At 47.4% G+C, this 21460-nt stretch overlaps 1 protein-coding gene across 1 annotated transcript in view; it reads left to right on the top strand.

The window, feature by feature from the left end:
• ACP6 (acid phosphatase 6, lysophosphatidic) overlaps window positions 1-16530 on the top strand; it is a 36078-nt gene extending 19548 nt beyond the window's left edge. The window contains exons 4-11 of the mRNA XM_068266189.1: window positions 130-260; window positions 676-755; window positions 2523-2610; window positions 5134-5266; window positions 7308-7405; window positions 9058-9153; window positions 11238-11403; window positions 15271-16530. Of these exons, the coding sequence (XP_068122290.1) occupies window positions 130-260; window positions 676-755; window positions 2523-2610; window positions 5134-5266; window positions 7308-7405; window positions 9058-9153; window positions 11238-11403; window positions 15271-15405 (927 nt within the window). The 3' untranslated portion in view covers window positions 15406-16530. The remainder of the gene's footprint in view (window positions 1-129; window positions 261-675; window positions 756-2522; window positions 2611-5133; window positions 5267-7307; window positions 7406-9057; window positions 9154-11237; window positions 11404-15270) is intronic.
• Window positions 16531-21460: the final 4930 nt, after the last annotated feature.

The raw sequence follows: 21460 nt of genomic DNA, 5'->3' as shown, positions 1-21460 counted from the left end.
GAATTTCTTTACAAGAAGGCAGCTTTGCACTTTTGGGCGGTATTGTGCATGTTGATATGTGTGATGTGTATTAATGTTACAATCCCGCCCACACACCTGACGCGAGTGATTGTCCTGCTTTCGTCACAGGGAGGGACGTTTCCCGGGCAACTGACCACTGTGGGAATGCAGCAGATGTTCAGACTTGGCACGCGGCTGCGCAAGGCATACATGGAGGAGAGGCAGTTCCTGTCACCGGTGTTTAAGCCATCAGAGGTCTAGTGAGTACCTGCAGAAAAGTCATCTGTGCTTCTGTAAAATTAATCCTGAACATCTGATTTTGGCCTGTAGAGGGCAGCCATGTTCTATCTAAAACCAAGGAAGATAGTAGTGGTAAAGCCAAGAAAGATAGCAGTGGACACTATGCAATACCCGGAGAAAGGGCCCTTTTCCACTGCACTGCTCAATTGCTAAATTGCAAAACGCTAGCGATTTTTAAATTGCTAGGATTTGCTATCAACATAGGAATCGCGGTAGTTATTGTCCACTACCGCGATTCGGTTTTTAAAGCAATTTTGCAATGCAAGTGCATTGCTTATTCAAAATCATGATTGCATAAAAAAAATTAGTGACAAAACGCAATCGCTGGGGTTCAGCTACATTCAGCTGACTGTAAGGATTTTCTCTCTGTTTCAGTGTCCGTTCCACCAACATAGTGCGCAACCTGGAGTCAGCGCGGTGTTTACTGGCCGGCCTCTACCAGCAGAAGCAGGAAGGTCAGTGATTCCTGGTCATGTGTCATGGGGGAGGGGCTTAGAAGTGGCCATAGTTTGTAGTTTGTGTTCTTCCCTCATCCCTGTGATAACAAAACGAGATAACGGCTTGAATCAGTTCTTTAATCGGAACACTGTTCCACCTCTGTCCCCTGTGCCTCCTATGTGTCCCCCTCTGTGCCTCAAGTATCCCTGTCTGTACCTGTGTGTCCCCCTCTAGCCCTCTCTGTGCCTATCTGTTCCCCTCTGTGCCTGTGTGTCCCCCTCTGTGCCTCAAGTATCCCCGTCTGTACCTGTGTGTCCCCCTCTAGCCCTCTCTGTGCCTCTCTGTTCCCCTCTGTGCCTGTGTGTCCCCCTCTGTGCCTCAAGTATCCCCGTCTGTACCTGTGTGTCTCCCTCTAGCCCTCTCTGTGCCTCTCTGTCCTCCTCTGTGCCTCTCTGTCCTCCTCTGTGCCTGTGTGTCCCCCTCTGTGCCTCTCTGTCCTCCTCTGTGCCTGTGTGTCCCCCTCTGTTCCTCTCTGTCCTCCTCTGTGCCTGTGTGTCCCCCTCTGTGCCTCTCTGTCCTCCTCTGTGCCTGTGTGCCCCCCTCTGTGCCTCTCTGTCCTCCTCTGTGCCTGTGTGTCCCCCTCTGTGCCTCTCTGTCCTCCTCTGTGCCTCTCTGTCCTCCTCTGTGCCTGTGTGTCCTCCTCTGTGCCTCTCTGTCCTCCTCTGTGCCTGTGTGTCCCCCTCTGTGCCTCTCTGTCCTCCTCTGTGCCTGTGTCTTCCCCTCTGTGCCTCTCTGTCCTCTGTGCCTGTGTCTCCCCCTCTGTGCCTCTCTGCCGTCCTCTGTGCCTGTGTCTCCCCCTCTGTGCCTTTGTGTCCTCTTTTGTGCCTCTCTGTCCCCTTCTTTGCCTTTGTTCCCCCTCTTTGGCTCTAAATCCTAAGCAGGTGGTTTGTGCACATGGCGCTTAGCGTCAAGCACTGAAACTAGGCGCCGCCATAGCAGTAATGTTATACTGCACAAGGCACGGAAGGGTAATTCAGGGGTTAAATATTCCTCCAAGTTGCGACGACTTGGATAAGTAATAGTATTTTATGCTGCCGGGCTCACCCTGTGCCTAGCTCACCAGTGGTGTACATATACGTACGCCTGAATCCCCCTCTGTGGCTCTGTCCCACTCTATGGCTCTTGTCCCCCTCTTTGCTTCTATATCCCTCTGTGCCTCTGCCCCCCCCCCCCACCCCCAGCCTGGTGGAACTAACTTCACAGCAGCAACAGTACTAAACTTCTCCTGCTCCCTGCAGTGTATGACACTGCTTCCTGTATATCATGTGACATACAGGAAGCATGTCGTGCACAAGACCCAGCAGGTGGCGGAGAGAGGCGGATGGACAGTGTTTGCTGCTCCTTCATACTTCCCCCACATGGAAATGACATCATTGTGACGGGATGGGGCCGTTCGTATCAGCGGGTGGTTCCTAAGTCGGGGATTACCTGTATAAAGAAGTACGCGTGGCGGCAGCTACATGCAGTGGAGCTTCTCAGCTGCCCTCCCTATCTGTTATGGTTCCTCAGGGGTGGGGCTTTATCTCCCCATTGGGCTTGTAAACATCAACAAAGAGTCGGTGGTAAACTAGTCTCAGCCCCCACTGAACTTAAACCAGGAAAATCTATTCCAGGATGGGGGAGGGGCGTTCAGAAGCTTACTGATGAATGCAGAACATGTCTTATTTTGTTGTGAAGTCTGACCCTAGAATTATAGGATACATAATCTCATTATTTTTTAACAGGACCAGTCACGATTGTCACTGGTGAAGCCAGCGGTGAAATTCTGTACCCCAATTACCAGGGTTGCAAGGGGCTGAAAAGTATCACCAGGTCTGTTAATGAATGATTTATTTATTATTATGACCAGGGCTGTGGAGTCTGTACAAAAATCATCCGACTCCTCAGTTTATGAAACCTCCGACTCCTTGACTCCGACTCCTTAGTCTAATACTTTCCAGGGCTGTGGATTTGGTAAAAAAAATCATTATGAAACCACTGACTCCGACTCCAGGTCCCCAAAATTGCTACGACTCCTTGACTCTGACTCCGACTCCACAGCCCTGATTATGAGTCAACATATATTGAATACTATGAACAGATTGTGTGTGTGTGTTTGGCTGACACAGTGGCTCAGGCCTTCGGCTTGCTGTGTGTGTGTGTGTGTGTGTGTGTGTGTGTGTGTGTGTGTGTGTGTGTGTGTGTGTGTGTGTGTGTGTGTGTGTGTGTGTGTTTGGCTGACACAGAGGCTCAGGCCTTCGTCTTGCCGTGGTGTGTGTGTGTGTGTGTGTGTGTGTGTTTGACTGACACAGAGGCTCAGGCCTTCGTCTTGCCGTGGTGTGTGTGTGTGTGTGTGTGTGTGTGTGTGTGTGTGTGTGTGTGTGTGTGTGTGTGTGTGTGTGTGTGTGTGTGTGTGTTTGACTGACACAGAGGCTCAGGCCTTCGTCTTGCCGTGGTGTGTGTGTGTGTGTGTGTGTGTGTGTGTGTGTGTGTGTTTGACTGACACAGAGGCTCAGGCCTTCGTCTTGCCGTGGTGTGTGTGTGTGTGTGTGTGTTTGGCTGACACAGAGGCTCAGGCCTTCGTCTTGCCGTGGTGTGTGTGTGTGTGTGTGTGTGTTTGACTGACACAGAGGCTCAGGCCTTCGTCTTGCCGTGGTGTGTGTGTGTGTGTGTGTGTGTGTGTGTGTGTGTGTGTGTGTGTTTGACTGACACAGAGGCTCAGGCCTTCGTCTTGCCGTGGTGTGTGTGTGTGTGTTTGGCTGACACAGAGGCTCAGGCCTTCGTCTTGCCGTGGTGTGTGTGTGTGTGTGTGTTTGACTGACACAGAGGCTCAGGCCTTCGTCTTGCCGTGGTGTGGGTGTGTGTGTGTGTGTGTGTGTGTGTGTGTTTGGCTGACACAATGGCTCAGGCCTCCGGCTTGCTGTTGTGTGTGACCCTGTGTGTTTGGGTGACACAGAGGCTCAGGCCTTCGACTTGTGTGTGTGTGTGTGTGTGTGTGTGTGTGTGTGTGTGTTTGGCTGACACAGAGGCTCAGGCCTTTGGCTTGCTTGCTTCCGGCTTGCTTTTGTGTGTGTATGTGTGTGACCCAGTGTGTTTGCTCAGGCCTCCGTCTTGCTTGGGTGTGTGTGTGTGTTGTGTGTGTGTGTGTGTGTGTGTGTGTGTTGTGTGTTTGGGTGACACAGAGGCTCAGGCCTCTGGCTTGCTGTTGTACACGGAGTGTAAATAAGAGAAGGGGAAGTAGTGCTGTTGCCGGACACTTGGCTGGGATATGAAGTGTGTCCTGCAGATTGCTGTCACCTGAATAATAAGCGAGTCCGCAGTGTGGAGTCTAGGGAGCCGACCGCACTGTCACCACTTCCTTCCCCTGTAGAGTTGGAAGCCTGCGGTGAGACTACCTTCCTGCAGAGACGCTTCCACTTTCACACTGCCGAGAGATGTTCACAGCTCAGGGCTGCACTGGAGAGGAGCTGTACTTGTTCATTGTATTCAGAATCATAAGTCATTTCTTATTGGGCAGCACTAATCTGAATATTTTATGAGCCTGATCTGCTAAAGCTTTGTGCACAGTCTAGGGGTTTTTATTGTGTCTGAAACGATCATTTGTGATTGTCTCTGGTGAAATTGTGGTGTTGGATCAGGTGCCCGAAGTGAATCGCTGCTCCCGCTCCCCATCAGTTAGCCCAGGTTTCACCAGGGTGGCTTCTGGGGGATGCCAGATCCTCAGTAATGCTAGCAAACACAGAGACCCAGTATGAGAGCTTGATTGTTACCATAGTGACCACAGCATGGGCCTTAAAGAGGAACTCCAGTGAAAATAACGTAATGAACCAAAGTGCTTCATTTTTACAATAATTATGTTTAAACGATCTAGTCAGTGTTTGTCCATTGTAAGAGCTTTCCTCTCCCTGACTTACATTCTGACATTTATCACATGGTGACATTTTTACTGCTGGCAGGTGATGTCACGGGAAGGAGAAGCTGCTTGCTTTTTTGGCAGTTGCAAACAGCTGTTATTTCCCACAATGCAACAAGGCTCCCACAGCGTGATGCCAGCACCTTGGTCCTGACATCACACTGTGGGAGGGGTTTCACCACAATATCAGCCATACAGAGCCCCCTGATGATCCGTTTGTGAAAAGGAAAAGATTTCTCATATAAAAGGGGGTATCAGCTACTGATTGGGATGAAGTTCAGTCCTTGGTCACGGTTTTTCTTTAAGTGATGTGAAATGTTTGATGTAGTCTGTAATGTGCCGTGGAAAATGTGAATGCATGATAAAAATACTGTCCTGTAGTCGGTTTACATGCAGGTCAGTACCCGGGGTGCCCTGCTATAACTTGTGTGTTGGCGTTGCAGTGGGCGGATGGCGGACGCCACCAGCCAGCTAGGCATGGACGACGATCTAAAGAAGCTGCAGCAGGATCTGAACATTGACAACACGAAGGAAGTGGACTTCTTTCTCTTGCTGGACAACCTGCTGGCTGAACAGGTAAAACGGAAACTGTGGAACCGCCCACACCAGCCAATCAGAATTCAGGGCCTATTGGTGAGGAGACATCCGAGTGGTTGGTGTGGATCTTTATTGAGATTTTTATTTCAGCCCAATCCCAGGACCAATTTTTATTGTAGGATTGTTTGGATAGTGTGGAAAGTGAGTAGAACCTTATTTGTATCTTTAGTGTCTTCCCATGTCCTCTGCTTCTAACACTTCCTGCCCAGACAGGAAGTCAGAAAAAATATCTTTAAAATGACAGCAATTAAATTGTAATTGTAGAGTGGAGAAGGGTAGAGGCCTGAACACACACTCCATGTCACCCTACATTGAACAGGTGCCAATTCCTTGGGCTACATTGCCGGGCCGGTGCTTTGCAGACACGTTGCTAGCTTTGCAAGTGAGAAACATGTTCTGCTCCATGCAAGGGTGGGCAGAGAGGTCTGGAAGTGACGTTGTGTGGTGGGTGGAGTTAGTGTAGGAGAACAATGTTATCTCCTGTCGCTAGGCCGAAGTAATCCACAAGGCGAGTCGCTGGCTGAGTGATCAGGAGACATCGGGGTCTGCCGTACAGACGCTGGATTCTCAGTTGAGGTGGTCATTATCGACCGCCTCCATTGAGTTTTATCTGGTGCGTCGGACTTTGATCGGAAGAGGATGAGGCTGTGTCAGATTTAATCCAGCAACAGCATCACCTAAAGGCAGCCAGGTCGGGTTGTGTCCGACATTGGACCTATGCAGGGAAATGCCAATGTCAGACATAGGAGTAAAAGAGTTAAGGTGAGGTAAGAACATATCGAACTCTGGATAGCGGATGGCTGGAGAGTGTAATGGTTAAAGAGACTCTGAAGCAAGTCTAAATTTACTTTAACAGGCAGTCGTGTTAAGCAGTATAACCCCTGCTAAAACGCCGCTATCCTGCTGCAAAACTAGGGGTTTATACCCCCCAAATCCCCTCTCCTACCTCCGGGGAGCGCTTCCTGATGAGGCAGAGCTTATGGCTGCAGCTCTGCCTCTCAGCGCGTCAATCCCCGCTGATCGCCGCCTCTCCCCGCCCCTCTCAATCTGCCTTCACAGAGAGGGGCGGGGAGAGGCGGAGATCCGTGCGGCGATTGACGCGCATGGAGGCAGAGCTGCAGCTCATAGCTCTGCCTCCATGAGCAACAAAATCCACCACCAAGAATGTCGTGGATTTTGCAGAGGGGATTTGGGGGGGTTTTTACCCCTCGTTTTGCCGCGGGATAGCGGCGTTGTAGCAGCGGTTATACTGATTAACATGACTGCATGTTAAAAAAGTAAATTTATACTCGCTTCAGAATCTCTTTAAAGAGAACCAGAGATGAAGCACCCTCTTGTATTTTACCTTATAAAACTGGGAACATGACAGTAAACACCTAATCTGCTCTTTGTTTCATTGTTCTCTGTTTAATCTGACTGTTATCACCTCTGATCAGAATTCCGGACTGAGCACTCAGTCTACCTTTGCTACAGAAAGATTATAGCTGAGTCTGTGTTCTCTGGTGTCTTTTCAAGCCCAAGCCTGCCCCCTTGTGGCTCTGCTATAATGACTCAGCTATAATTAATCCCTGCAAAGCCAGACTGAATGCTCAGTCCGGGATTCTTATCACAGCTGATAACAGACACTTTTAGCAGTGAGGATGAAACCGAGAGCATGGTAAGTGTTTTCTCTAATGTTCTTACTGATATATATGGTAAAATACACAAGGGTGCTTCGTCTCTGGTTCCCTTTAAGGGCTCTCCCTCTGACACAGGAGACCTGGGTTCAGAGCCAGCACCTACTGTATTGAGTAATTAGTCCTTAGGCTAACACTGCTACTGCCTATAGAGCGCGTCCTAGTGGCTGCAGCTTTGAGTCCGCCAGGAGAAAAACGCAATATAAATGTTATTTGTCAAAGGACATTAGATGCCAGTGACTATATCGATTCAGGGATTGCAGTTTGCTGATTGGATGTTGTTTTCACTATCTGTACAGCGCCCCCCTCAGTTTGCGGCGTGTCTTACTGTTTTCTCTCTGCAGGTGCACGGGTTCCCCTTCTCACTGAAATACAAGAAACATCTGCAGAAGACGGAGCAACAAGCCATCAATATTGTGTCCTACATTATGGGACCAAACAGGTATACAGTGTACAGTATATCTTCTATACCACACATACACAGAACAGTCATGTGGATTCATGTCAATTATAAGTATTGCCTTTTAGAACTGATCTTTTCAGATTCAAAAAGATATTGCCCCATAAGCAATTACATTGTTCTTCTGAGTTTTCTCCTAAGTGATGTGGTTACACCTTGTTAAGGCTGATGTCAATTGAAAAAAAAACCCAGATGTTTAACTAAGGAGAGGGAAGGCTCTGGGTCCTATAAAGTCTTCCTGCTCCTCTCACTGTCCCCGCACTCCAGCGATGTCACCCCCGTTTGAATCTCTCGCTGTGGGAGGGTTTGGAAGTCTCTGTACTGCGCACGTGTGAGTGTGCGAGGTAGTGCTGTTGCGCAGTATGGAACCACCAGTCTTCTGGAGCACTTAGGCTCCCAATGCCTCCCGCGGCGGCAGAGAGCATTATTCAACTGATCAGCCCGATACTGCTACCGGGGGATCCAGTGTTGGAACGCGGGGACCGCGAGAGGAACGGGAAGGCCCTGTAGCACCCAGAGCCTCCCCTGTCCATGGGTAAGTATCTTTTTTTTCCACTTAAAGTGAACCTCCGGACTAAAAATCTACTCAGCAGCACTGAAAAGGCTTGGTGTTTCTTTAACAGTTTCACAGCATCAGTACTTTGTTTTTCTTACCAAAGCATCATTTTTAGCTGCATTTTTAGCTAAGCTCCACCCATCAAAGAAAACTGCCGGGCGGCTTTTCCTTGATGCTGTGCAAAGCATGATGGGATTTCCTATGTTTTCATTCACGTTGCCTAGCAACTGGGAGGGGTGATCTGCACACAGGACAGTTGGAACTGTGTCTCATGCTCCCTGTCACCTCCTTTCAACCAAAAAGATGGCTGCCCTCATGAAATCACAAACATTTGCCTGTTCTTTTAAAACAGGGTGGGTAAGAGATTATCTTGCCTATCTATTCTAATTAACATAACTAATGTAACTTAATGACAGTATTTTTGTTTAGGCTGAAGTTCCTCTTTAACATTCACTTTAATAAAATGCCTGTTAAACCACAAGCAAGCCACAAAATACTCAATTTTCAGAGGAGAGGAAAACTTGGGAGAAAAAGTGAATTACATATGGGAGACTGTGTACCTCTGCATGCCTGTAGCTGTGCGCCTAATTATGGTCACTTGGCGGGCAATCGACCATCCGATTTGATAACTGTTATCGTATCAGATGAAAATCGGTGCCGCCAAGCGCATGCCCGATCGACGATGCGATTAATTTTGGGCCAAAATTGGTTGCATGTATCAGTCGGACATGCTGCAAGATGTCGGGCTGAGTGGCTCGGTCATGTGTGCAGTAAGAACGGTAAGCGTTATCAGGATGTGTGACGAACGCACACATGTGCCCACATCCCCTGAACAAGCATGCAGCAGATCGGGTGTTTCTGACAATATTGTCAGATCTGACAAGATTAGCTGCATGCTTGTTTCCGGTGTTATTCAGACTACTGTAGCCAAATGGATCAGCAGGGCTGCCAGGCAACTGGTATTGTTTAGCAGGAAATAAATATGGCAGCGTCCGTATCCCTCTCACCTCCTGTTCACTTTAATTCTCAGTGCGGCAAATGAATTGATTTTGTCATGTGACAGATGCTTGCTTTGCAGGGACGTCCTGAAGATGATGGTGGGGCCGTTCCTGTACACCCTACAGAATAACATGCTGGACGTAGCCAGAGGGGCCCCGACTGATGTATCGTCCAGGTAAACACTTCGTATGTAGTGCGTCACAGCATGACTGCAGCGTGTACCCCTTTAAGTAGCTCACATACCCCTGTTGTAATTAACATCATCTCAAGGACCACTCTAAAAAATGTTTGGGATTTGTTGGGAGAATGCAATTTTTTTTTCCAATCCTCTCCAAACATCTAACCATTCAGTATTCCTTGCTATAGTCTGATATGACCCAGGGGTTGTTCAACTAATAGACAATTTAAAAAAAAAAATCCAGATCACCATCACTGAATCGCTTATGTTCTTTGATGAGCTCCAGCACTGGTAAATTGGGCCTAATTTGTATAGTATTGAAAAAAAGTTCTTCTACTTACACGTACTGTAGAAGTTCCCATGATGGAATGCTTTGGAACGAGGAAGCCTTTCCAGCTGGTACAGTGGTGACATGACATCATCACCCTCTGCTCAGCTCCACCAGCACACAGGGGGCGTGTCCAATACCTGACCTGAGGCACTTAAAGCGGTATTGTCACCATAAAAATCAAATTTAAACAGCAACTGTATTAAGTGATAAAGAGGCTCATCCCGCATTCAAAACTTGCAAAACTTTTTCTGCTGTTATGGTTTGTAGTTATCACATCCTTTAGGTGCACTGGCCCTAGTGCCAAACAGTACTAAAGAGTTGAATGCTGGGAGTTCTTTTTATCTATAATACATTCCTCCTCTTCCATTTATTTCCCTGCCTAGCTGCTTATCAGAAACACCCTCTGATTACTTGTGTTAACAAGCAAGGCTGAGGTGACTCAGTGATTGGATGTGTAAATAAAAAAAATAGACAGTGCAGTTCCAAGTATACACCTCAGTGGGAGTGTCTGAAGACTCTGGGAGGAGGGCAGCTAATGAATACACAATGAGCAAGAGAAGGGAGGGGGGAAAACAAGAGTCAGGGAGGATATGATGTCAGCATTAGCTTGGCAAGATGGCCACTGCCTAGAATAGGATTTACTGCTTTTCCTTTATAAAATTCACAGGAATCATTACGTGGATAGCACAATACATCTGTTATGTAAGTAGAAGTAGTATTTATCTACTTATGTGTTTTTTATTTATAGGTTAGCATGGGTGTCGCTTGTTCTTTAACAGCCCCACAGAAAAGGCAGTCTCCAGACTAGCGGAAGCATCCTTCATAACCAGGGGTTCGTTTACTAAAGGCTGAGCAACACGAATGATCCAGAATACCTGGACTGGATTTTTTTAAATAAGTGCCTGTTATTAATTGGCAATATTTTTCAACCTTCTGGGTCATACCAGAATAAAGCAAATATTGCTAAACAGTTGATGTTGTTGTGGTCATGAGACACCCACATAAAGAATTTAAATCTCCTCTCCTGTCATAACATTTGCTTATCAGGTGCTCTCCTCTTTCCCCTACTCTTGTAAGATAAAAATATATTGTTAAAAAATGCCCTGAAATGGCTGTGTTTTACAGGAAATGCAGCCACTACTGCTTTTTGTTGTTCTCACGGACTGGCGGAGTCCCCTGAGCAGACTCTGGGCAATCTGCTGTCCAAACCCATCCTCCTTCCTCCAGTCTGGACCACACCCCCAGCATTCTCACCTATGATACAGGGGAGTGACAGCTCAGCCACGCCCCTAGCACATCCTGATTTGGAGGGCTAAGAAATGTCATTCTAGTCATGCCTCCCCTCCTAGAAGACAGCAAGGCCCAGTGGGAGTTCTGCGATTGCCACTGTCGTCTTAAAAATTAAGATGATTCTGTTGTTGAGTCGGCAGAAAGAAATATGAAAAATACAGGACAGCCGAGCCATGCTCGTTTACTAAACTTTAAACACTCCCCACTATTTCCTTTTTATCACTGCAGTCCCGGGTTTGCTGGATCAGTCACAACGCCTTCCAGTTTTAATAACCCAACCCCCCAGTTTCAGCACTCCTTCTGCGCTTGGTGTTATGAAACTGTCACATTCACGCGGCAAGACAGTTGTTCTGGTGCAAATCAGGGAAACATTAGAAACCACTATTCTGTTGGAGGCCGGAGTTTCTTGAAGATCTCAGAGTAGTTTCTCTATAATGATTCCGTTTCCTCCCGTTTGCAGGAAGCTCATTCTGTACGCGTCTCACGATGTAACCATTATTCCCCTCCTCATGGCTCTGGGGATCTTCGATGAGAAGTGGCCGCCGTACGCTTCCGACCTGACGCTAGAGCTCTACCAGCACCAGAAGTCTAAGCAGTGGTACGGCCGCCTCTGCTACAATGGCGAGGTGAGTCCTGGGCTGTCATGTGACCTGCTTACAGCAACAGGGAAAACTAAAGCAAATGCAACTAGACGCTGTGCTGTTCTAAGAGATAATACATCACTCCTACAATGTAACCTCTCCTCCTATCCTAATCCGGAAATCTCCTTCACTCATCACAACGGAGGAAGTCACCGTGTGGGAACAATAAAATGTCTTTTAGATTCTAGAACAGAGAATGGCTTTCAGTTGGGAGAACAGGAAATTTGGGCACCGGAGGCCTCTGGGGCCAAAATTCCCCCACAGCCAAAATTACTTTCGGTGACTAAGGCGGTGCCCAAACTTCCATGGCCCCCCATTTCTCATTTTTATGCTGTGTATATATCAGCAAATTTGCAGGGGGGGGGGGGGGGCTGGTTAGGTTTTGGTGGGGGGATTAGGCATCATAGTGGGGAGGGTGAGGGTAGGGCAAGGGAGTGCTGTCGGTTAGGTGTCAGAGGGGGTTGGCTAGGCATCAGCAGAGGAGTAGTTAGTTAGTTAGTGTTAGGTGTTGAAGGGGGATATGATTAGAGTTAGGCATCAGCAGGGGGGTTGGGGTCGGAGGGGGATGATTAGGGTTAGGCATCAGCATTGGTCAGGGTTAGGTGACGAAGGGGGGTGGTTAGGGATAGGTATCAGCAGGGAGGGGGGGGGGATCAGTAGGGGGGTGGTTAGGGTTGGGCATCAGCAGGGGGTTTGGTATCAGCAGGGGGGGGGGGTTAGGGTTGGGCATCAGCAGGGGGGGTGGTATCAGCAGGGGGGGGGGGTTAGGGTTGGGCATCAGTAGGCGGGTGGTTAGGGTTAGGTGTCGGAAGGGGGTGGTTAGGGTTGGGCATCAGCAGCGGGGTGGTTAGGAATCAGAAGGGGGGTGGTTAGGGTTAGGCATTCGAAGGGGGTGATTAGGGTTAGGCATCCGAAGGGGGTGATTAGGGTTAGGCGTCGGAAGGGGGTGGTTAGGGTTAGGCATCAGAAAGGGGGTGGTTAGGGTTAGGCATCAGAAAGGGGGTGGTTAGGGTTGGGCATCAGCAGGGGGGTGGTTAGGGTTAGGCATCAGAAAGGGGGTGGTTAGGGTTGGGCATCAGCAGGGGGGTGGTTAGGGTTGGGCATCAGCAGGGGGGTGGTTAGGGTTGATCAGTGGTGCAGCAGGAAATGGGTGTGACAAATAAGGTATCACACAGACGCTAGATGGTTCTCAACGGAGGCGGGCAGCCAGGTGTGTGTGTGTGTGTGTGTGTGTGTGTGTGTGTGTGTGTGTGTGTGTGTGTGTGTGTGTGTGTGTGTGTGTGTGTGTGTGTGTGTGTGTGTGTGTGTGTGTGTGTGTGTGTGTGTGTGTACAAGGCTTACAAGAGGTAATTATTATATATAGAGGGCAGTGGGACATACAGTATATACATAAGGAATACACGTATTATATGACCTGTTTGGCACTAGAGACTGCATAGATCGCCTCTAACAGCCTCTTGTAATGAAGTGTAAAGCAATCGCGGAGTCGTAGCCGCCTGTTAACATTGCGTGATTACTACAGAGGCGAGCAGTCGATGAATCTATCGGTTAGCTCTCATAGATCACATCCTCCCATCCGTAGAGCTACTCCGGGATTCAGGAATGACTCCGAGGCATCTTCTGTCCTCCTAATCCTCACACGGTGGAGCCGGAACGCTCTTATTAAATCCCCCGGTTAATCTCGCGGAGGCTCCCGAGTGATAAAACGCACAACATAACCGCAGCGTCTTTATTTCACCAGCTATTGATTTTTACATTAAATTAAGTCGTTCTCCCATCCCTGATTGTATCATTACTTCTGTAAATAAAATCACCGCTTGCGTATTCCTTCCGAGCTACCTCCGGCGACTGCCGACTGCACTTCATTAAAGTGAACCTCCGGACTAAAAATCTACTCAGCAGCACTGAAAAGGCTTAGTGTTTCTTTAACAGTTTCACAGCATCAGAACTTTGTTTTTCTTACCAAAGCTTCATTTTTAGCTGCATTTTTAACTAAGCTCCACCCATCAAAGAAAAAAAGCCTATATTTTTTTCCCTGATGCTGATGCTATGTTGTTGTTCACGTTGCCTAGCAACTGGGAGTGGTGCTCAGGACACAGGACAGTTGGAACTGTGTATCATGCTCCCTGTCACCTCCTTTCAACCAAAAAGATGGCTGCCGTCATGAAATCAAACATTTGCCTGTTCTTTTAAAACAGGGTGGGTGAGAGATTATATTACCTATCTATTTTAATTAACATAACTAATGTTATGTCAGCGTGACCAGGAGAGGCGCTCCCGCAGGCGCAGTACTCCCCGAACCACGTCAGCGCGACCAGGAAAGGTGCTTCCGCAGGCACAGTCTTCCCGAACCACGTCAGTGCGACCAGGAGAGGCGCTCCCACAGGCGCTCCCACAGGCGCAGGAGATGATGACCTGGCGAGGTCAACATCTCGAACGGAGGGGATCCCAGGACCAAATGAAGTAGTTGGCACTGTTATTGGCCTGAGGAAGTGGGCTCAGACCCGCGAAATGTGTTGCCTGTGCAAAATAATCTTTTATTCATATAAAGATTTCATCATTGAGGTAAGCTGCCTCGTTTCACCTTTTAAACTGCTTTTACAAGCTTTTATACATACCAGGGCACCTCTATAGTGCATACCAGACAGGGCCGGTATAAGCAACAATGGGGCCCCAGGGCAAAATAAACCTGGGGAGCCCCCCCAACAGATACCCCGGAACAAAAATCGGCATTAAGGGACCTTTTTTGCAGCTGGTATAGTCAGGGTGTGAAGCCCCAATCGGTCGGAGTTCCACATTCTGGCTACCCCAGCCTGCATGGGGGACAAGGGGTTAAAAAGTTTCAGGAGGGGGGACCCCACATAATTTTTTTTTAAAAAAAATTCCGCACTCTAAACATAAAAAAAAATTGGGAAAATAGGAAAAAATGTCAGGGATCTTCATACAGCCATATTGCGGCTGTATAGCGATCCCTGGCCAAAGTGCTGCGGCTGCGTATGGACCCCCTGGAAACCCCGTCAGGAAATTTATTGCTCTTTCTTTTGATACATGTAAAATTACACTACCGTTAGGTTTGCTACTAAAAAGTGACATTTACCGCATTTAAAGTATACTTTTTTCCTTTGAAACCTTAAAATCAATTTTCTCAAAAACTATAAAGTCTTTTTGAAAAATTGTTTTTTCTTCTTATTCCCAATGATCTCCTTAACATATCCTGCAAATTTAGGGTTTCTAGCATTTAAGGTGGATTTGCTATTAACCATTAAAGCTGGCGGGTTTTTAAATGTGTATTTTTTTTTCCTTTGAAACTTTAAAATCATTTTTTTCAAAAACTATAAGGTCGATTTGAATTTTTTTCCCTCTTGTAGCTACTGGGGGCCCCTACAAGCTCTGTGGCCCTGGGGAAATTGCCCCCTTTGCCTCTATGGTAGCGCTGGCCCTGATACCAGACCCCACGCACCCCACGTGAGGGGTGGAGACAGAACACCAGTGGTTTACCACGGTTGGCAACTGTCCCCCTTTTCTCTAGGAGTGCGACCAGAGCCAGGTCCGTAAAGGCCATCCCGAGTGGAGACTGTTTCAAGATCTCCACCTGCTTGTTGTGGTCGGTTGCCCCTTTGCAACCCCCCTTTGTGAGTAGTGCTTTTTACTTCATAACTTATATACTTTTTACCCAACATACCACACTATTGGGCTCCCGTTTTGTCTCCTGTCTCTTTTCCTGCAAGGTGCCAAGACAGCTCTACTACTCCACAATCAAGTCTTCCGTTTTCATTTATCTTGCAAAATGTCTGGAAACAGATGGAAGCTGTAGGAGTTAACGAGTGCTATGATTCCTCTTGTCATTTGCAGGAACAGGTGATGAGAGGCTGCCGCTCTGCCCTCTGCCCGCTGGAGGACTTCCTCGATGCCCTCGGCAACTACGCCGTGACACCCCAAGACCACGCGGCTCTGTGCGGCTCCGACGACTCAGAGACCCAGAAATAGCCGAACTGCCTCCAGCGCCAGACTCCATCCGCCCACACCGCGGGCTGTGCGGATACCGCAGGGAAATAGAGCAATGTGGATGGGGGAGGAAGTCACAGTAACCAATCAGATTTCAGCTTCTAGAGACATAGAAGGCAAGGTCCTCTGCTGCTATTGGTTACTGCGGTTTCCCTTTGAGATATGGATAAGTAAGAGGGACAGATGTAATAGATGGGTGGAAACTAAAGGTACTTACAGACCTGTATGCCCAGCTACACCCCAAAACCGAACAGGGCAAATTCTAACAGCAGGCCGGTAGTAATGTGATGAATCGTGTATACAGGTGGACAGTATAACTGCTTCATTGGCCAGAATGGAGTACAGTTGGCTTCCTCTCCTCTCTGGATTCAGCAGGTGGGCAGGTTAATCAGGTGTGGCGCCTAAAGTAGGAAGAACTGCGGATAACGGACTGCCTTTCCCAGGATCCATTCATTACAAAGGAAGCTATGTGTCTCTGAGGAGGTGGGACTTTTCTCAAGAAGCGAACTAACTGGAAATGTAAAGGTCTTAGTGTCATAGTCCAGCCGCCCATTTGTACTGCATATGGCCGTAGATATTTACTAATTAACAATGCACAAGATTTTTGTGCATTGAGTGTCTGTTTTTGCACTAAATACATTTAAAGTACCTGGCTGGATGTATCTGTTAAAGAGGGACTCCAGTGAAAATAATGTAATGAAAAAGTGCTTATTTTTTTTACAATAATTATGTATAAATAATTTAGCCAGTGTTTGCCCATTATAAAATCTTTCCTCTCCCTGATTTACAGTCTGACATTTATCACATGGTGACATTTACTGCTGGCCGGTGATGTCAGTGGAAGGAGATGCTGCATGCTTTTTTGACAGTTGGAAACAGCTGTTCTTTTCCCACAATGCAACAAGGCTCCCACAGTGTGATGTCAGAACCATGGTCCTGACATCACACTGTGGGAGAGGTTTCACCACAATATCAGCTATACAGACCCTCCTGATTATCCGTTTGAGAAAAGGAATAGATCTCTCATGGGAAAGGGGGTATCAGATACTGATTGGAATGAAGTTCCATTCTTGGTTGCGGTTTATCTTTAAAGCAAATGTGTGTGTGTGTGGGGGGGGGGGGGGGGGAGTGAGATACCCATGTAGGGAGAAGCTCTGGACCCCACAGTCTTTCTGGGCCTCTCTCTGTGCAATCGGTCCTGTGCCAGGCCCTGTTGGATTTTCATGCCTTTGTTACACCTCGGAAGGCTTTGATAGTACTCGTATCCAGTGGTGGGCTCACGAGTCCCGAAGGACTCGAATATGTGATTCAAATTAGGCTTAATTGCCTCAGCTGTGCGGCTGGGAGAGAGGGGGTTACTTACCCATAAGTACGTTGTCTTCTATGCGTTCCAAACGTCTTGCACGCATTCTATTGGACAGGATGCAAGACTCACTACCATGCACTTCCTCCTTCCGGCTTGAAGGAGGAAGGGCCGCGGTAGTGAGTCTTGCAGCCCGTCCCATAGGACGTGTGCAAGACGTTTTGGAACGCATTGAGGACCGCGGACTTATGGGTAAGTAACCCCCTCTCTCCCGGCCGCACAGCTGAGGCAATTAAGCCTCGTTTCAATCATGTATTCGAGTCCTTAGGGACTCATGAGCACAACCCTGCTCATATCATTGAGTGTTTCTGAAGACAGGTACATCCGTATTTCACATGCGCCAGCCGAGCTCGCAATATGGAGCAGCTCGTCTTCAGAAGTACTCCGAGACGTGAGGACTTTCTAAAGCCTTCATGAGGACTCCCAAAAGTCTTATTTGACCAGTTCGTGGAATAACTTCAATGGTGGTGGACAGAGAGAGTCCGGCTCTATGGGAGCCGGACCCTTCCCTCTCAGTAGGTATCTATTTTTTAAGTCACATCACTTCCTGTAAATGGACGTTTTAAAATGTCCTATTCCGCACTTTATAGTGCAGAAAGGACGTGTTATAAATGTCCATTTTGCAGGACCCTTGCGCCCATTTTAGTGTCTCTGTGGGCGGGCAGGAAGTGGCTAACTGTTGTGCGCAACTTTAATAGACCGACAGCGACAGGTGTCCAAACTCTTCCCCCAACCTATCACGACTTGGGAAATTGCTGGGAGGGGTCAGCCATTCTCTCTATCTGTGTATAGATCACCTGACCCTGTCCACCGTCTCCTTGAGAGATTAACTCTTTGTGGTTAGCAGCTCTGCAGTTCGGCAGAATGTTAAAGGGTTAAATGCTTTATTACACACGGAGAGTAGCGGTACTGTAGCTGCAGTGCTGCCCACAAAGAGTTCATTATTATTGGCATAGGAAGGAGGTGGGCGGGGGCCGTTCTGTGCCAAGTAATTTCTGCCAGCAGAAAGGAGCTACTGGTGCCAGCCAGATAGGTATTTTAAATACATTTATTGCAAAAAAAAGTACAGGCATGCGATGCAAATTTATTTTTCTATGCATTTAAAATTGGAGCGTGAAGTAGCGCTTCAAACCTGTGCAGATAGGTGTACAGCTGAGGTATACAATGAGCATTTCATTGTGACAGTATTACTTATAGTTTATGCTATCCCTATGCTGGGATGATTACTTTGTGAATTTGCCTTGTTCGGTTTGTGTTTAGCTGGGCTGTGGATAGTTTCGGTGGTTGGTATCTTGTCTGTAGAGCTCAGTCGCCTCTCCTGCTCCTGCCCAGGCACCGGCTACAAGCAGCCAGCTGTGGGGTCATTACTTTAGCCGATTGGTTTGTCTCCAGGTCACTTCCTCCCCTTCCCTGATCAATAATGCATTAATGATTTTGCCTATTGTTTGTGCCTCGGCTATTCCAGCAGTCTGTACACATACATACACTACTACGGTGCTACCTGCTGGCCAAATACGTGTCCTGCCGACCTCATGCCTGTCTTATTGGCCTTGTTTCCACCTTTCTGGCCTCATCTGTGTCCTACTGACCTCATACTTGAGGTTGTTGGCTTTAAAGAGAACCAGAGATGAAGCACCCTCTTGTATTTTACCTTATAAATCAGTGGGAACATGACAGTAAACACCTAATCTGCTCTTTGTTTCATTGTTCTCTGTTTAATCTGACTGTTATCACCTCTGATAAGAATCCCCGACTGAGCACTCAGTCTAGCTTTGCAAAGGAATGATTATAGCTGAGTCTGTCTTCTCTGGTGTCTTTTCAAGCCCAAGCCTGCCCCCTTGTGGCTCTGCTATAATGACTCCGCTATAATTATTCCCTGCAAAGCCAGACTGAATGCTCAGTCCGGGATTCTTATCACAGCTGATAAGACACTTTTAGCAGTGAGGATGAAACAGAGAGCAGGGTAAGTGTTTTCTCTAATGTTCTTACTGATATATATGGTAAAATACACAAGGGTGCTTCGTCTCTGGTTCTCTTTAAGTGTGTACTTCCGGTCTTATTCATGTCCAGATGGCCTCCTAGACTTCTTGCTGGTCTCATAGGTGTCTTGCTGGCCTCATACTCATCCTGATGGCCTCATACCTGTCCAGCTGACTTTATACACATCCTGTTGACCTTCTGTCTGCCCTTCAGGCCTCACAACCATCCTACTGATCACATACCTGTTTTGCCTCATACCTGTCCTGCTGGCTTTATACTCATCCTGATGGCTTCACACTTGTCCGCCTGGTTTCATATCTGCACTGCTGCCCTTCTACTTGTCCTCTTGGCGTCATACATGTATTACTGCGATCATGCCTCTCCTGGAAGTGTCCTATCAGTCTTGCCTTAACCTCATTCCTGCACTTCTCTTTCCCCGTCCTCCTTCTCTTCAGTGCTTTCCACCATGTAAGAACATTTTACACATATCTGTGATGTGATTTTCATATATCTAATCTCACTTGTCTCCTTCATCCCTTTCCTGCCTGTCCTGTATTCTGATCGCAGTTTCAGCTCACAGTGAGTTACACGTTTCAGATAACAGGGATCACAAACCTCTATGAGCTGCAGTGGTGGGTTCACAGGCGAGGCAGAGACAGAGACCATGTCAGACCAGCAGACAGCACCTCAGCACTGCTTGGTGTACGAGTACAGACTGGTGGCACTGGGAGCTGCATATTATATTCTGCAGCACTTTACATAGTACATAGTCATGTCTCTGACTGTCCTCAGAGGAGCTTACAATCTAATTCTACCGTGTGCATAGTCTACTGTCCTACCATATTATTATGATGCATTTATGTAGCACTGACACCTTCTGCAGCACTTTACAGAGTACATAGTCATGTCACTGACTGTCCTCAAGAGGAGCTCACAATCTAATATGGGCAGTTTGGGGAAAACTTATCAGTATGTTTTGGGGCTATAAAAACCAGTGATGGGTCTAAAATCTGATGCGGAAATTTCAGTTACATCAAAAATGGAAGTGTCAACAGCCGAATCAAAGCCAGAAGCTGTTAGGGAGGGCCATTTTGTGCTGCCAGTTATAACTTAACCTCCCTGGCCAGGGAGGCAGTGTAGCACTATTTTTTTATTTTATTTTTTTAAAAATAATGTAGCTAGCCTAGCGCTAGCTACATGATAGCCGCTGAGCAGCGGCATCCCCCCACCCGCTCCGATCGCCTCTGGCGATCAGGCCCATCAGGAAATCCCAGTCTGACCGGGATTTCCTTTAGGGCTTCCCCCGTCGCCATGGCGATGGGCGCGATGACGTCACTGACGTTGTGACGTCAGAGGGAGTCCCGATCCACCCCTCAGCGCTGCCTGGCACTGATTGGCCAGGCAGCGCACGGGGTCTCGGGAGGGGGCACCCTCTAACGCGGCGAATCGGCACGGAGCGGCGGCGATCGTAGGTAACACGCAGCTAACAAAGTGCTAGCTGCGTGCATAAAAAAAAAATTATGCAAATCGGCCCAGCAGGGCCTGGGAAATCCTCCGCAGCGGCTTACCCCGTGTCCCCGCTAAGGAGGTTAAAGGGGCACTATGGTGAAAAAATTGTAAAATATGTGCAAACATAAACCAATAAGAAGTAAGTTTTTTCCAGAGTATTAATTACTTTTCTCCTATGTTGCTGTCACTTACAGTAGGTAGTAGAAATCTGACAGAAGTGACAGGTTTTGGACTAGTCCATCTCTTCATAGGGGATTCTCAGCAAGGCTTTTGTTCTTTATAAAGATATTCCCTAAAAAGGATTTAAAGGGAACCTGAACCGAGGAAAATTTTATATAAACACTACGTAGCTGCAAATGAATATTACATACTAACCTCACCGTCGGTTCTTCTCAGAAGCTCACCATTTTCTTCTGACAGTGATCCCTTCCAGTTCTGACAATATTTTGCCAGAACTGAAATATACCAGTTGCTGTCAGTTATTTATTAACAGCTGTCAGTTACAACTGAATGTGCAAGGTAATGTCCATGTTCCCCTATGCCTCAAGTGGGTGATATTACAGTTTAACAGTGTGCTGACCAGGAAGCTGTTATGGGGTAATGGCAATTTTTAAAATGGAGGACGGAGAAATCCATTGATCACAGTGGTCAAATGGGATGCAGGAGAGGAGAAAGAGATTGAGGAGTAGACTATACAGGAGGCAAGTATGACCTATGTATGGTTATTTTGACTTTTTATTTTCAGTTCAGGTTCTCTTTAAACAATGATGCTGACCAGCTTCCCTGCTCGCTACACAGTTTTTTGGCAGTTGGACAGAGCAACTGCCATTCACACTAGAAGTGGTTTTCTGAGCGTTTTGCGATTGATTCGCGTTTTTTAAAATCGCTCCCATTCACTTTCATAAAAAGCGTGGAAAAATCGCCGTGATTTTCACGTACACGATCGCAAAATTGCAGCGATTTTTCCACGATTTTTACTGCGATTTTAATGAAAGTGAATGGGAGCGATTTAAAAAAAAAAAACCTCTCATCAATTGTGTGAATGGGCCCTAAGTGCTTTTGAAAATAAATCCCTGAGAATCCCCTATGAAGAGATGAACTAGTCCAAAACCTGTCGCTTCTGTCAGATTTCTACTGCCTACTGTAACATAGGAGAAAAGTAATGTATGGCTCATTTTACTCTGG

This window comes from Hyperolius riggenbachi, chromosome 2 (assembly GCF_040937935.1).
Source record: "Hyperolius riggenbachi isolate aHypRig1 chromosome 2, aHypRig1.pri, whole genome shotgun sequence".
Lineage (NCBI taxonomy): Eukaryota > Metazoa > Chordata > Amphibia > Anura > Hyperoliidae > Hyperolius > Hyperolius riggenbachi.
Note: the sequence above shows the minus strand (reverse complement) of the source record. Positions and strands in the feature narration are given on the sequence as shown.